The sequence below is a fragment of the Archocentrus centrarchus genome, chromosome 12 (assembly GCF_007364275.1).
Source record: "Archocentrus centrarchus isolate MPI-CPG fArcCen1 chromosome 12, fArcCen1, whole genome shotgun sequence".
NCBI classification, from domain to species: Eukaryota; Metazoa; Chordata; class Actinopteri; order Cichliformes; family Cichlidae; genus Archocentrus; species Archocentrus centrarchus.
In genome coordinates this window covers 20,726,707-20,742,172 of record NC_044357.1, presented here as the reverse complement: position 1 = coordinate 20,742,172, position 15,466 = coordinate 20,726,707, and the positions used below count along the sequence as shown (strand labels likewise).

Below are 15,466 nucleotides of genomic sequence, written 5' to 3'. Positions count from 1 at the left end.
TGATGTGAGACTGCAAATTAAAAAGGAAAACATTTGAGGCATTACAGTGTTTAAACTACTGCAGATGCAACTGATACTGTATCCGTGATGGTGCAATAAGCCTCACAAAGATCAGCAGCACTTAATGTCTCCACATTATATTTAAAAAGTGGACAGTTAAGAGTATATTGATGCCTCTGGTAATGTATAACTACAATTTAAATCAATGACTGGGGAAAAAAATAAAGGAACTACTTTTTGCATCCTTGTGATTGCCTGATTGTTGGTGGGATGTCATCACTACTAAACTGGTCTTATGCAGAATGTCGCTGGTGTTGATGCCTCTCTCGTTGCAGCTGGATTATCCAGAGCATTGTTGTTTACATAATTAAACACCCTCAGCTGGAAAAGGAGTCTTTTTTTCTTTTTTTTAATATATAAAAGCCTGCTGCACCATTATTGACCATGCAAGACATGCGTGCAGTTGGCATTAAGGGATTACCTGATGGACGTGATTAAAGTCAACCACTGAAGGTTTATTGAAATCAGCTGACAGGGTGTCTAGTTGCTGAAAGCTGGTAATGAGCACTCATCTGGCTCATGGCATGGCCGGGTGCGTACGTGGGGGCACGCACGTCCCGTCCTACATGGGCGAATTGAGGCAGCAAACACCGATGATTTTCTTTTTTTTGTTTTCTTTTTATTAATAAAAAACACATTTTTGCTTTATTGGATCCGCAGTCGGTTTCTGATAGTTCATGCATGTAATACTCTTAGCTGTTTTGTTTTTCCTCGCCTTATTATGTAACACCCCCCAACACACACACTTTCCCCCTCTCTCGCTTTTTAATCAACGGGACGCTGTGTCGTCATCACCTAGCTTCCCAGAGAGAGGGCGGGAGCGAAGGCGTGAGCGGGGAGGACTGGCTGCTTCTAGACCAGCAAACGTTCGAAAACAAGCGACAGCTGTACCGTAGCTAAGCTAGCCGCTTCCCCCTCTCCCCCTCACCAAAAAGAAAAAAAAAAAAAAAAAAAAAACACGACTCGGGTTAGCTGTACCATTGCGCGTCTGAATGTGTGCAGATAAAACACTGCGCCTTTTGCACTGACTTGAGCCTTTTATGCAACCCACCCTGCTCGCCAGGCACGACGATGTCCGACGCTAACATCGCTTCTACAGACAACAACGGAGACTCGGGGCTAAACGGTAAGCTAAATGTCACCAAATTGGCCAACTGTGACTGCTTGCAAGTGTGTATTCTTTCTAAAAAAATTTCTGGGTGTTTTATAATAGGTTTATTGCGGGGGTAACCAGTAATTTGCCCGTTTATCTTTCTTCCCCCCACGGCGAAGGTACCTCGAAGGGTGACGGTTTATAGAACGCTATGTTCAGTGTTTATTGATAGGATTTGGACCAATCGCGTTTTTTGGAGTCTTGATTGACAAGCCTGTCAGCCAATCAGCGATTCGCATAGAAAGTGGATGTGGGGGGGGGGGGGGGGTGTTAAGCTTTGTCAACAAGACTAGGTGGAAGAAGTACAAACTGGCAAAAATTGGGAAATGGATTTTGCTTATTTAAACGAAGTGGTCGTCAGCGGTTTTGTGGAAACCAGCACGAAGTAGTATAGAAATCTAAAGGGCAACTACTGTTTATATTTGTGTGCCTGTTAGATGTTTAAGTCGTTTGCTTGGATTTCCTTGGTTCTGTCGATCTTGTGCCCCCCCCCCCATTCAGAAGTTTTTGTTTGTTAGCGGATTTTAAAAGCCTTTGTTTGTTTGTTCTTTTTTTTTTTTTTAATTTCACTTGCTTTGGGTATTTTTCTTTTGTTTTCTCCTTCTGATTTTATTCTGCCAGTAAATGCAAGTTTAAACTTTCGCACTGATGGTTTTGCATAAGGTCTGCCTCAGTTTTTCTTAAGCTGTAGTTTCATAGAGATCCCTTAAAATATAAATATAAAAGACAGAAAATGTGAACTCTAAAAAAAAAAAAAAAAAGTAAAAGTAAAAGTAAGGCAGTCAAGTGCAACATTAAATGAAATGTTCCAAAGTTAAACTAATATTATATGCCCTATAGACAAGATATTACAGGTGAAATGAGTCCAAGTTTGATTTCCTATGTGGTTCAATGCGTCTCTTGCTGAACGTGCTCCTGTGACTGTCCATCTTGTACTGGACAGCAACAAGGGTGTGAAGGATTGACCGTAATTTGGCCAGCATCCTGCTTTCTGAAACCTGGCGTTAAAGTAGGCACGTCTATAACGCTGCTGCTTACTTGGGGGTCTGCCTAGAGAGCTGTTGTGGTTCAAGTTTTACAACACTATTTTGGGGGGATGACTAGGCATGACTTGGCATGCTATTTATGACCACAACGACAAGGGGACAGACCTTTTATGTATGACGAAAGAAAGTGGGGGTGTGTGTTAACAAGGTGCAGCAGTGTAAGAACACAGAGGTTGGTTAATTTTAAGCCAGAGTCTGCTGGATAGGAAACAAACTTTCCAGCTACTTTTCTCACATGCATGTGCATTATTTTTGAGTAACCAATGGTGATTAGTTTCCTCTAAAAAAGGCTGGAAAATGACCAGTTTTTGGTCAGTGGATGGTAATAGTATTCCACCCTGGTTCATAGCAGACATTTGTAGTACAGCATGTTGGACATTACTCTCCTCACTTATAAGATGGAAAGGAAAAAATATGATTTTCAGTGCAGGTTGTCTTTGCATTTTAATGGTAAATGCTGTGACACACCTTTAGGGACAGTTAGCTCCTGTGCTTATCACAGGGAGAGGCCAGCAGTGCGCTTTATCTGATGTTTTTTATTTTTTTAGGTGTTTTTTTTTCAAACACATCAGTGGCATAAATACAGTTGTCTAATCTTGGGGGATCTTGAGACCCAACAGACAGCCTCTGTCCAGTTTGAGCCTTAATGTCAGTAGATCAGAGTTCACTTCTCACTTCTATGAACCAACCCGACAGCTGATAACGACTCTGTGGCCAGAATGTTCGGACGCATCAGCACCATGGCAACGTGGTTTTAGTCCACGAAGTGGAGACAATGGCCTGTCAACAGCAGCTTGGCTTGCAGTCCACCGTGTAATCCGCAGGATGAGTGTGAGTGCTGAGTCGAGTCCTGTTTGGGAGGGAGGGGTGCACCCTTTGGTTATAACTGACCTGTTGCCTGTGAAATTCTGCCCCATGAAAACTCATGTGAACATGGTGTTTGCATTTAAGGGGGGTTATTTATGAGGACTTCCTGAGTTTATTTTGGAGGATGAGAAAGTGTTTTAAAGCTGCATAAAGATTTTTTTTTTCTCTCCCCCACCCCCTTTCTCCAAATTCTTGCTCTGGCTAACCTATCCCTTCTCTATATTTGTAACCCAGCTCTGACATGCTGTACTTTTTAGCTACCAGTCCATGCCAGTCATCACGTACAAACAGCGAGAGTGTTATATATCTTTGTCAAGAAGCCACAGGGCATATTATACTCAGCCAAGCATTTACTGTGCTTCCACCACACAGCAGGAAAAACAACTTTACTCTTTAATTTCTTTAACTGCCAGTTTCAGACTCCCCATCTTGTCTCTTTCCAGGAAACTCGTTTCAGGAAATTATTGTTGACATATTCCGTCTTTGTCATTTTTTTTGACTATTTAGTAAATGCCTCTTTGCCTTATTCAAAGGGAATGCTGGGGCTTTGTCACACCCTGTTCCAGCCATAAAACTAAAGGAAAATATTGTGACATGTCATCTGAATAACTGGTCAGATGAGAGAAATAGATTTAAAAGCTCCAACTAAAACTTTGACTGCTTACACTGGTAGATCAGAAAGCATTTCAGGCATTTTTTTAACGAGGTTTCTGTTATTACAACAGACATAAATCAAAATGTCTTCTGATTAAACAATATGTAGACACACAAAACTCAAAGATTAAAAAAATATCTTGGTATATCTTTCATTAGAAAAAGACTTCCAGTCCTTTAGAAATTTATGAGAAAACAGCCTTTGGACTTGTCCTCTAGACACTTTCTGATGCCTTTATGGGCTCAGGTGCGCATTTTGGGCCATACTGAATGTAACATTAAACCCATCTTATAAATTTCAGTCATTCTAAGTTTCAGAAAGCAAGATTATCTGGGGTATGCTCATTGGGTAATGACTTTTAATTCACTTTCACTTAAAAATTAATTGCAGTAAGGTGACATTTAATATGAGATTTCCTTTTTAGAGACTCAGTTTAATTTTTCCAGATGAGGTTCAAAATAGGAGCGAGTTGATAGCTGGATGTGCCTTTCTATCAGTACACAATGACTTGTAACCAGTAGTGCAACAGTTTGGAAGAAAAAAAGTTTTCAACAATAAAAAACGTTTTTTGGGGGAAGGTATGATGATGAAATGATATACACTTAACATGGTCTACATGTGAGTTATATCTAAACTGGACTTACAGGCCCTTCTTGCAACTGTACCCTGAGAGTACATTAACTACTCCCACCCTATATTAAAACTTCAGCTACCCATTGGTGCATATCGCTGTAAAAAAAAAAAAAAAAAAAAAAAAAAAAGACTCCAGAGCAGAGGTCTGCTCTTCTTCCTCCTCCGCTCGCCATTGCGTGGTCAGACCTGCTGAGCTGTTTCCTCATGGCAGTGTCTGGAGAGCCTGCCAGAGGTTCCTCATCAGCTGAATGCAAAGCAGTAACGGGGTGTAAACAAGCTGACTTAACACCAGCAGCAACTTGGTTTACAAAACAAGAGTAACAGAGCAAAGTTAGTGCCGCCTGTTCTGAAAAGTGTGGATGTTTCCTCCAACATCTACTAACAAAGATCGTATTTACAATTGTAATCGCAACTCTGCGTGAATTGGCAACAAACGGACCAAAGGAACCAGGGGAAGATAATGAAGCTGCACTCCAAACAAACCTTTATCTTTTACGAACGACCGGGTAACTCGACACACATTACTGGGCACAGTAGAGTAATACACCAAAGGCTAAGGATAATGTTAATGCTTAACTTTAATTAGTGTATATGTATTGATTTTGGATATTCATTGAGTTTGTTATGGCTGTTTCCATAGTTATGACATTGATAATGTAGTAATGCTTCACATAGATGTACATCTGGCATGTTAAGTGCAATTTTTCAAGGGTTAGGGTTGGGTTTTGTTTTAGCTGCCTGCTAAATAGAAACTAAAAACAGATGATACATTACAAATTAAGTCTTGTACATCATGTCTCTTGTTTACTCCCCCCCCCCCCCCCTTCCCCCCCGTTAAATGCTTTGGGTGCTCCTGACATGTGAAAATTCTACAGAATATGGTCACTGTGGATGTCAACCAAACTTAAATGTGTCCCTAATCTTAAAAATTAGATGGGTTGGTAGTGACCTGGTGGTTTTTAAAAGGTTAACTAACCATTTGCTAACCTGAATATTTATTTTCAACTGCATGTACAGGGAGACACATGTACACACAGCAGTATTTAGTAAAACCAATGTGTTGTGTTCACCTGAGCTTTAAGCCTCTACATTTTTTCCAAATCCTCCATTCTTTGTTTTTAAGTTTTTTTTATTTTATTTATATAAATGGGAATTTGATTGTAGCTGTCATTTAAATATTAAGCAGATTTCCAAACTCATAGTTTAGTGTATTTTAAGAAGCCAATGAAACAAATTACTTGACAAGGTGTCCTATTATTTCATAATTAATGAATTAATATAATTTCACAATGTAAACTGGGATATTTGTTTTCCTTCCTGAGTCCTTAAATTCCTAGGTTGCACCTACAATTATAACATATTACTGTGAACATATATAATGCAAATATAAACTACAAACATGGCAAAAATGTGTATAAATTATGGGCAGTGTGTTTTCCCTGCTACAAATGCACAGATAGGCTGTTGCTCTTTGGAATGTAACCAAAATATTTCTTGCATGTTGCAAGAATACCTTGAATGACAGGATGATGTTGTCCGTGTGGCAGTATGAAGCATCCTTCAGGTGTGTGGGCAGGCCAAACCTATTAACCCTTTCTATTTGCGTGAAAAATGTTTTGAAGCCTTGAGCTCACTCCAGAAATAAGCAACCGATCAATGTTATTTGCGTTTCTTCCCTCAGGCTCCTGGGTAGAGTTGGAGATGAACAGAAATCATCAAGCCCAGTCATCGTCCACAGTTGGCTCAGTTTCGGGCCTGCTGCCTCTCCCTCAGGTGGAGGAAGAGGAGGCCATAGTGGGAGGCCTGGAGCATGTCCCATCCTCTTCTTCAATCCACAACGGAGACATGGAGAAAATCCTGTTGGATGCCCAGCATGAATCGAGCCGCAGTAACTCCTCCTGTGACAGGTACCTTTAAAGAACAGACATCAAAGTACCCTGGCATCACTGGTGTGTACCTCTAACCCATTCAGTATACATTTAACAAGGATATATTTTTAATACTAATATTAAAACTTTAAGAATAAAACCAGCAAGTATCCAGCAACCAGCAAAAGCTTACTGTATTTCCAAATCTTTTTGACATTAAACACGGATGAGGACACAGGAATTTGATCACGATTTAAAGAGTCAAGAAAGTCATGGGTTCTCAGGTTCATAAAGGCTTGCATTTATAGGAGATTTAGTCACATGGGGAAGTTGGTTCCTCTCCAGTGTTCCTCTGAACTTTCTCTCAGTTTAAACCTGCATGCCTCAGAAATGCAGCAGATACTTTATTTATTTTGTGCTTAAAGCGAAAGGAATCACTAAAATAAAATCATGCATTTATATATTCTTATTACTTCTTATTGCTCTTTATAGTAAAAATTGGACCCTTTTTTGGGGGAGAGGATAAGTTGAAAAACTATTATCCATAGTTCAAATGCAGTGAATCCAGTACTTTTTACACTGGACTAAGAAGCCACTAACACCAGCTGACTTGTATTCAGTGGAAATTGGCACAAGCAGCATGTATTAACAAGTCAAACGCCTCTGGAGAAATAATGGGTATTTATGTATTCCAACTGGCTATGACAAGCATTAGTTCTGAATGTAGTATTAGCTTACTAGGCTAACAACCCATCAGCTGTGGAACTTTATTGCTGCGTGTATAGCTGACATCCATAGAGCACACTGTAAACACACCTACCACCTGACCAGTAGGATGGTGTTAAACCAAAAACACTGCTGCAGATTTTTTTTAAATTTTTTTTTACGTGGCTTATGTTTATTTGCAAAACCTGTTTTTAGGTGGACATTTTGATGTGAAAAGGGTAGAGCTCTTCAGAAAATTGCTTTTAGGCTGCATCCCCATCTGTTAAACACGAAGACCTTGTGCAAATAAAAACATTGTCTCATGAGGTGTTAAATATTGGATACTTTGCTTCTAAAAACTCTTTGGGAGTGGCTTCTCTGTCATGTTAAGACTTGACGGCTGCTCAGTTCAGTTAACTCTTCCTTTCATAACACACCTAACAGTTTATTGAGGATGTAAGCAACAAAGTGACCTTACAGCCACATCATGTGCTTGTGTATAATCCTCAAAGCTGAGATAAAGCAGACCTTATCAATCCACTGTCAGCGAGTCACCTGAACATGTTTTCAGATATTTGAGCTGTGTGTCAACAAACTGCTCAGAAACAAGCAAGAACACAAACACTTGACACATCATTTGTTATAACACTCTTAGAACAAGGGAGGTGTCATTTTGCTCAGAGGTAATTAGGCAAGTGTTTTCTTTACTTATCCTTTTGACACACTCTCTTTGGTACACATTTCATGAGAGGTGTCAGAGTTAAGGAGCAGCAGCATGTTAAAGAACTTTTTACTCGTAGCTTAAGTACACAAGACGATATTTAAACTGCAAGCTGCATTTTAATTCTCTTTTTCCTATTAGGTGATTCGTTTTTTTTTGGCTTCTTTGGTAGCTATATAGTGAGAAACCTGGGAATCCCAAATTTCTAGGAAAGCCAGTCTATTTATAGTAACATTAGTTCTAGGCTGCAGCCTGTGATGGAAACCCCTGATTGGCTGAGCATTGTCTAACATTTTGTCAAGGATGACTCCTGGCCATATATAGTACAGGCTGCGACTCATCATTGAGCAATATTAAAGCCATCCCCACTGCTCAGTAATATTGCTCAAATGTAACCAACATGGTTGAATTATGTTTTGTACATGGTTGCCTTATGATTATAGTAATGCATACATAATGCATTAATATCAACAGATTATGTAGTATGCATTATAATCTAGGGGTGACTAGAAGTATTTGGATAGAATTTTATGGCAAGGCCTCCAAATTAGGGCAAAATAGTTTTGCAGAAGGTAATAAGATGTCTGCTGAAGGGTTATCTGTTATGAAAAGGGGCTGTATTATTATCCTGACTCCTACATTTATTTTATATTTTCATTAATTGCGGGAGGATGTCCCCATCGGTGATGGGTCTTGTTAATAATGTTCTAGCGTTAACATATCCCTCTGCATTGGCTGGCTCACCAATCAGCAAGATCAATCTCAAAATATGAACAGCGTACTAGTTACACTTTGTTTGCACCTTGTAGCTGCCATCTTTCACAGCTCACTGAGCTCAGCTTACTGTTAATCCTTAGAGACTGTCTTCTGGTAGCATTTTCTTGTGCAATGCTCTACCATACATGATCTCAATACAGCATATGATATACTGCAAAACGTCCCAAACCGGAAATGTGTCCCTTAACTGGCTATACCTACAGCACCTGTTTGGCATAGGGCTGTGTGTACCAAAGGTAAAATAATATGGGGAACTTTCATTTTGGATCCAGTTTTAGGATCAGTACAGTCAAGTTTTTTATTTAGTTGTTAGATGGTGTAAACTAACTTATAAAGACTATACTACTGTGTACAGATTTGGTAAGCAACCCCCAGCTGGTACCATGCCAATGCTAGATTTAATTTTTTTTTCTTATGTATTTGAGCACTACCTGTGTAAAAAGACACAGGTGCATGATTTTTTTTAAAATGATAAAACTTTGTCTTTTTGTACGTTTGCAGAGCAGATGACCACAGCACTTGCTCTTCCTTTGTGCTGCTCTCACAGCTGGTGATATAGAAAATATACATCACATGTTCACATTAAAAATTTTATTTTTCTCTCTCTCTCTTGTCTCAACAGCCCCCCACGGCCCCACTCTCCCCAGGATGAGGGTCAGATCATCTTTGATGCGGACAGGAGGGACAGCCAGGTAAGAAGCTCTTGTGCCTATCATATGCTTCATCAGTCTGTTGCCATGGCAGCTTCAACCACTGGCCCTGGAGTGGAATGACAGCCACTGCCTGCCTTTAGTTTCCATGGAGATGGCTGCCACACCCAGCATGCATTTCTGTATGTTTTGCACAGTCTGTCATGACCATTATAGTTTTACTTGTGCATTTTTCTGCAGACATTTGAGAACGAGCTTCCTTGTCCATACACAGATATTTCAATGATATCTTGTTCGTCCTGACAAACAGGCAGTGATGGTCCTAAAGGCTGCAGGCTGTTGTTCCTAAACTACATATGTTTATGCCTTTAGTCTGAAGAGGATGTCTTGGACAAGGAGAAGGACATGGACATCTTGATGAAGGATGCAGATTGGGTTGCGGACTGGTCTAGTCGACCGGAAAACGTTCCCCCCAAGTAAGTCTGAACTCGGTAAACACCAGCCTTCTGTGCGCAAGTGATCATGCTCGGCTGCTTGTTTGTGCAGAGAAAGTAAATAATCATTATGGTAATAGTCACTCTAAAGAACACATATAAAGCCAGCTCTTATAAATTCAGGTCTGATACTGAAACCCCCCACGAATTGAAGCATATATACACATAGAATGTGTTTGCTTCAAACGTGACTGACACTGTTTACAGCTGTATTTACCTGTTATTGAGAGGCATTAGGTTTTGAAGAAACTGTTCTGTATCTAAAAGGAGTGTGGTTTGTGCAGGGAATTTCATTTCCGCCACCCCCGCCGCTCAGTAACGCTCAGCATGAGGAAGACTGGGGCCATGAAGAAAGGAGGCATCTTCTCTGCTGAGTTCCTCAAAGTCTTCATCCCCTCACTGCTGCTATCGCACATCCTTGCTTTGGGGCTGGGGTAAGAATCAAACACCACAGATCACCTGTGCAGCAAATTTGCTGAGTCTACAGCAATACTGACAGTAGTTCAGTGAAATATATTGAACTAATTTCCATGTTTGCTTGTTTTTTTTTTTTTTTGTTTTTTTTAAAGGATGCAATCTTTAAAAATTACCTGCTGTTGTACATAACCCCAGCAGGGGGAGCTGTAACCACAGACAACAGTCAGGTGTAATCAGTCCTTTGTATGCTGGCAGAACAGCTGCAGACTGCACACCTGCTGGTTCATAGTGACACTCCCAGGGGTGCGATGTTTGTGATAACACATGGTATCATAATCTTGTCTCCCAGTCAGATTACACAGCATTAATACCTCAGACAGCAGTCTGTTGAACATGATGTGGTGTGCAATGGGAAGCATTAACCCGTCCAAATAAAAACATGCCTGCTGGCCATCCGGGGGCGTGGGGGTGAGGAGGTTATATGGTTAAACTTTTATCTCATTTTGACTTACTGTTTATCTTTTTAAAAAGGTTGCATTTTGACATTTAGACTATTTTTTTGAATGTTATCGATGAGTGTAAATGTGTACTAGGTTTATAAACCATGTTCTGAGATTTGTAATCTGTGTGCACAGATTTCTAATTGCTGTTTTTGCATTCAAGCTGAAGGGTTGGTTTGATAATGAAAAGCATAATGAATGTGTCCAATGCAAAACAAGATTTAACACTAAATCTACCCTTAAGTCTGTGTAAAGATTTACCTGGCAGATGCAGCAGCCTTTGCAACTTGGCAGATATCTTGAAACACTTCCAGGCAGTTACTTCGGGAAGTTATTTGGAGCATTATCTGAATTAATCTTTATTTTAATGGTAAACAGGACAAAGTCCCCACCGGGGTGGAGATAGGCAGATAGACACCTGCTGGCACCATCCAGCATGTGTCTGTCTTGATGTCCTTGGCCAAAATATTCAAATAAGAGCACTGCATAATGTTATAACTGACTTATCATAGCAGGAAAAAGTACAGATGAAAAACAGGTAGTTTCTGCAGTTATTGCACTGCAGCAGTTAATGTTTATGTGTGTCAGCATGGGTGTGGTGGGGAAATGTTACATCCAGCTTGCCTGTACAGTTCAACTTAGTTTTTATTTATTTAACAGCAGTTGTCAGAAGGCTCTTTGTATAAAGTTGTTCTATAGTTTTCAGCCTCGTGTGCAGCTTCCTGTTTTGTCTACAAGTGGTTCCCCCAAGTTTTTGAAACTCTGGTTTAACATGCACTTATTTTGAAGGAGTCCGTTAAAGGTGACGGAGTAATGAAGGTAATTTTGGTAAGGCAAAAGAGGGCTCCTGATCTCGGATCAGGGGTTTGGCATGAAATGAAAAAAGCACCTTTCCTAGCTCATTCATTAAATGGTCACACCCAGTAACATTTAACTGCCTCTCATCTTTTGCCTTCTTTTCAGTGTCTACATTGGAAAGAGACTGACCATGCCACCCACCAGCCCTTTATGAGCCTGAAACTGAAGAAAAGTGCCTGAGAAGTGGGCAAGCGTTGGAGAAAGTTTTTCTGTTGTGAGAAGAATGCCTGTCTCTCCTCCCTCTGTCCCGCTTGCCCCTGCTTCCCCTCCTCAACCCTGAGATGTGACATGTTCTCAGGAGAAATGCATCCTCTCCTCAGCCTCCCCTCCTTCCTCACTTTTTTTTTTTCTTGATCTGCTGTTCTCTTAATGTCTGTTGATACTCTCCCCCCCACCCCTTAAAATATCCTTCACTAATTTGCATAAACTTTTCAAAAATTAATAAGGTCATATTTCCTTTTCCTCATCAGTTGGGTTTTAATGTTTATAATGCATGGGTTTCCAGGGAGGGTTGCAGCATCAAACCAAACTCTTCTTCTGCACATGCTGTTGTAGTGCCCTTTTGACTATCTGACAACAAGGGAGGACTGTTATAGAACTGACCAGAGATTGTGCCACCTGAAGGTGTAGCCCAGCACTTGACCTTTGAAAGCAAATTCAGAGTCGGCTACGCAGACCGAAAATGTGATCATGCCTTTTTCAAAGTAGCCATTTTCTTTAGATAATATCATCTTTTTTTTTAATAATTTATTTTGTAATGGTGGTGGTTTATTGAGATATTTTAAATAACGAAAGGCGTTACCACAGTGGCCAACCCATACCACAAGCTCTCATGAATTTCACTGGAGGAGTCGGGTTCTGTCTGCCATGAGATTTATGTGACCGTTTTTGTGCTCCTGATTGCATATTTTGCTTGGTGACAAGAACCGGAAAACAGGTTGTAGATGGAGGCAGGCACCGCATCCCGTTCGGTGTGTACACTAACAGTATTTTTGTGGTTGGGTAACAGTGGTGTATGTTTCAGGAAAGGTTCATCCGTTTGTCCAAACTGTGAGTGTCCAAGTTGTCCTTTTCAGTGAGCCTCCTGGTTTCTGTGCAGCATAACCAGTCATTTCCTGCTTATTTTTACTCCAGACTGGGCTGGACATTGCATGATACTGCTGACTAATAGTTTCAAATTAGTGTGCGTTTTATGTTGTTAAAGGGTTCAATACCAAAAGGCCTAAAAATTAGATTTTGATTTGAGATAGTTAGACATTTGCTTTGAGGACATTTGAGTGTTTCTAGAGGGTATCTCATGAAATAATTTACTTTTATACAAGGAAATTTACTTCCAAAGATTTTAGAGCCATTAAGGAAAATAATATAGCCAGTCCTGCTTCCTGACACTCTAACAAGTCTGCCAAAAATGAAAATCAAGTTGAAGTAACTTCATGAAGCTCCAGATGAAGGGATCAGTTTGGATGGGCATAAGATGCCCAGTGGTTCTAAATCCTATATGTGTTTGTCTTACTCGCGTGATGCTGAAGCAGCTTCTGACTCACCGAAGGAAAGTTTGTGCACGCAGAGGCCATACTGTTAGGACGGCTGCAGCACGGATGGGAGAACTCGATATCAAACCCCGGCTTTGCTGCAGTATTTCTGAGGCTCATCAGTTTGTGTCTGAGCCAACCTGGGTCCAGATCACTTAATGTCAGTTGGTGTTTTTGCATCACATACAAGAGTTCATTTGGAGTTGACGTGTACTCCACCAGCAGCAGTTGTTTTTTTATAAGTCACTGAGGAGTAAATTAGCTTAAGTGTCTTTAATTTTTCTTCCCTTTATCCACTTGTTCTAAGTCTACTTTGTTGATAGATGTTCAGATTTCAGTATGTAACACCACAAGGAAACCTGTAAGGTAACATACAGTATGTTTCTTTTGATGACACAAAGTCAAGTATAAGTGCAACAAATACTGACAAAGAGTTGTTCCCTTTTCAAAAATGGATTTTATTGTGAAATGTTACTTTACAAAAAAAAAAAAAAAGACGCGCAAAACCCTTAGAGAGGATACAGGGACATTTGAATCTTCATCATGAATGTTGACACAAGCTAACTTAAAGACTCACTAAGAGCCAACAGCGGACTTTCATTTCAGCCACAGAGATACTAACCTCTTCTTTCTGCCTGTGTTTGTACGTGCAGCATTTCAAAGTGGTGATTTGGTTCCTTCTATCCTGTGTAGTTTGTTTTTGAATTTTTTTTTTTTCCCTCTCTCCTCTCTTGGTGTTGGACAAAGATTGTGAACGCACAGCACGGGAGTCATGTTGGACCCCGATCATGATTTAAAGTGTGAAAACAAAGACCCCCATTGTTGATGGCAGGGCCTAATGTGAATAGAAATGGAAGGAGCCGAAAGTCTGATGGTATAAAAGTGTTTATTGTAATGCTATATTTGCTTTAATTTCTTTTTTCCCACTACATTGGAGAAGTTAATGAACATTTTGTCATTAAAGACTACCTTCATAAAGCAATTTATTGACTCTCTTCTCATTTTTAACTTTTTTTTTTTTTTTTTTTAAATATTAGGCATTTTTTTGATTTAAGTGACTCGAACACGGCATGGTTGTTGGTGCCAGACGGGCTAGTCTGAGTATTTTAGAAGCTTCTGATCTATTGAAAATTTCCCACACAACCATTTCTAGAGTTTATAGAGAATAGACTGAAAAAGAGGAAAATATCCAGCGAGCAGCAGTTCTCTGGGTGAAAATTGCCTGGTGACGTCAGATGTGAATTACCAGAGTTCACAGAGCTGACAGGAAGGCAACAGTAATTCAAATAGCCAGTTGTTACAACCAAGGTATGCAGAAGAGCATATCTGAATGCACAACATGTTAAATGTTGTCAGCTAAGAACAGGAAACAGGCTCACCAAAATTGGACAATAGAAGGTTGGAAAAACAAGTCGATTTCTGGTGTCAGAATTTGGCATAACCAACACGAAAGCATGGATCTGCTGCTGCTGGTGGTGTAATAGGGTGGGGGCACCCTTAGTACCAGTTGTGAAAGATAACACCAAGCTCAACTCATCTCAAACTTGTTGAACATGACTCAAATGTCCTCCACAGTTACCAAATCTCAGTCATATAGAGCACCTTTGGGATGTGGTGGAATGAGACATTCCCATCGTGGCTGTACAGCTGACAAATCTGCAGCAATTGCCATCATGTCAATATGGACCAAAATCTCTGAGAAATGTTTCCAGCACTTTGTTAAATCCGTGCTACAAATTAAGGAAGTTGTGAAGCCATAAGGGAGTCCAGTCTAGTGTTAGGTGCACTAATTAATTGGCTGTGAGTGCATATTTTCATCTTCACACTACTCAATATTGCTTATATTATTTGTAAGAATAAATGAATAAATTCTAGCAAGAGTTTTAATTTTCCTCCTACTTACTTTCACACACAGCTACTATCAAAGTCCACAGCTAATACTTCTAAATCGCGTCCTCACTAACAGAAACGCTGCATTCCTGATGAGTTAGCACACATAAGACCCGGGGCATCAAGCTTCCCTGGAAATGTTTAGACTTTTTCTAGCTTTCTGGAAATTCCTTTGAGCTCTTGACCATTACAGTATGAACATGCTCAGAGCAGAGGGGGAGAAAAAAAGGTGGCTGAGGTTGCCTTTTAGCCCCACATTTCAGCTGAAATGTTAGTTATACATTTAAAATACCTCTGTATCCTCAGCTAATCTGCTGTAATGCACCTGTTCTACTAATCAGAAGGTGTTAGTTATTTTTCTATGTGTGGGGAAGCACCTCATCCACCAAGCTTTTGGTTCAGGATCATTTGGATGTTTTAGCTGCTCAGACCAGAAGCAGGAGGACCTTCAGCTCTGATTTTAGTTATCTGAAACTACCCAGAGGACCCCTGAAGAACACAGCTTTAAAGCTTGTGCTCTCCTACAGAAGACAACAGTCAGAGACTATTTTTGCACTCCAACAGCAGGTATTCTGCAATATTTTAGATAATACTACAAAAACAGTATTATCCAAATCAGTCAGAGTATATAAAGCTGATC

The 15,466-nt window shown here is 40.1% G+C and overlaps 1 protein-coding gene across 2 annotated transcripts; it reads left to right on the top strand.

Moving 5' to 3' along the window:
- The first annotated feature begins 887 nt into the window (after window positions 1-887).
- Window positions 888-13,918, top strand: bnip3lb (BCL2 interacting protein 3 like b). 2 transcript variants are annotated; one of them, XM_030742285.1, is made up of 7 exons: window positions 888-1,186; window positions 6,096-6,321; window positions 9,108-9,177; window positions 9,508-9,611; window positions 9,914-10,063; window positions 11,510-11,577; window positions 11,657-13,918. In XM_030742285.1, the coding sequence occupies exons 1-6, from the start codon at window positions 1,132-1,134 to the stop codon at window positions 11,556-11,558; spliced, it is 654 nt and encodes a 217-aa protein (XP_030598145.1). In that variant the 5' UTR covers window positions 888-1,131; the 3' UTR covers window positions 11,559-11,577; window positions 11,657-13,918. The 2 variants fall into 2 exon arrangements, with proteins under 2 accessions (XP_030598145.1, XP_030598143.1); XM_030742283.1 differs by having other exon boundaries at window positions 895-1,186; window positions 11,510-13,918.
- Window positions 13,919-15,466: the final 1,548 nt, after the last annotated feature.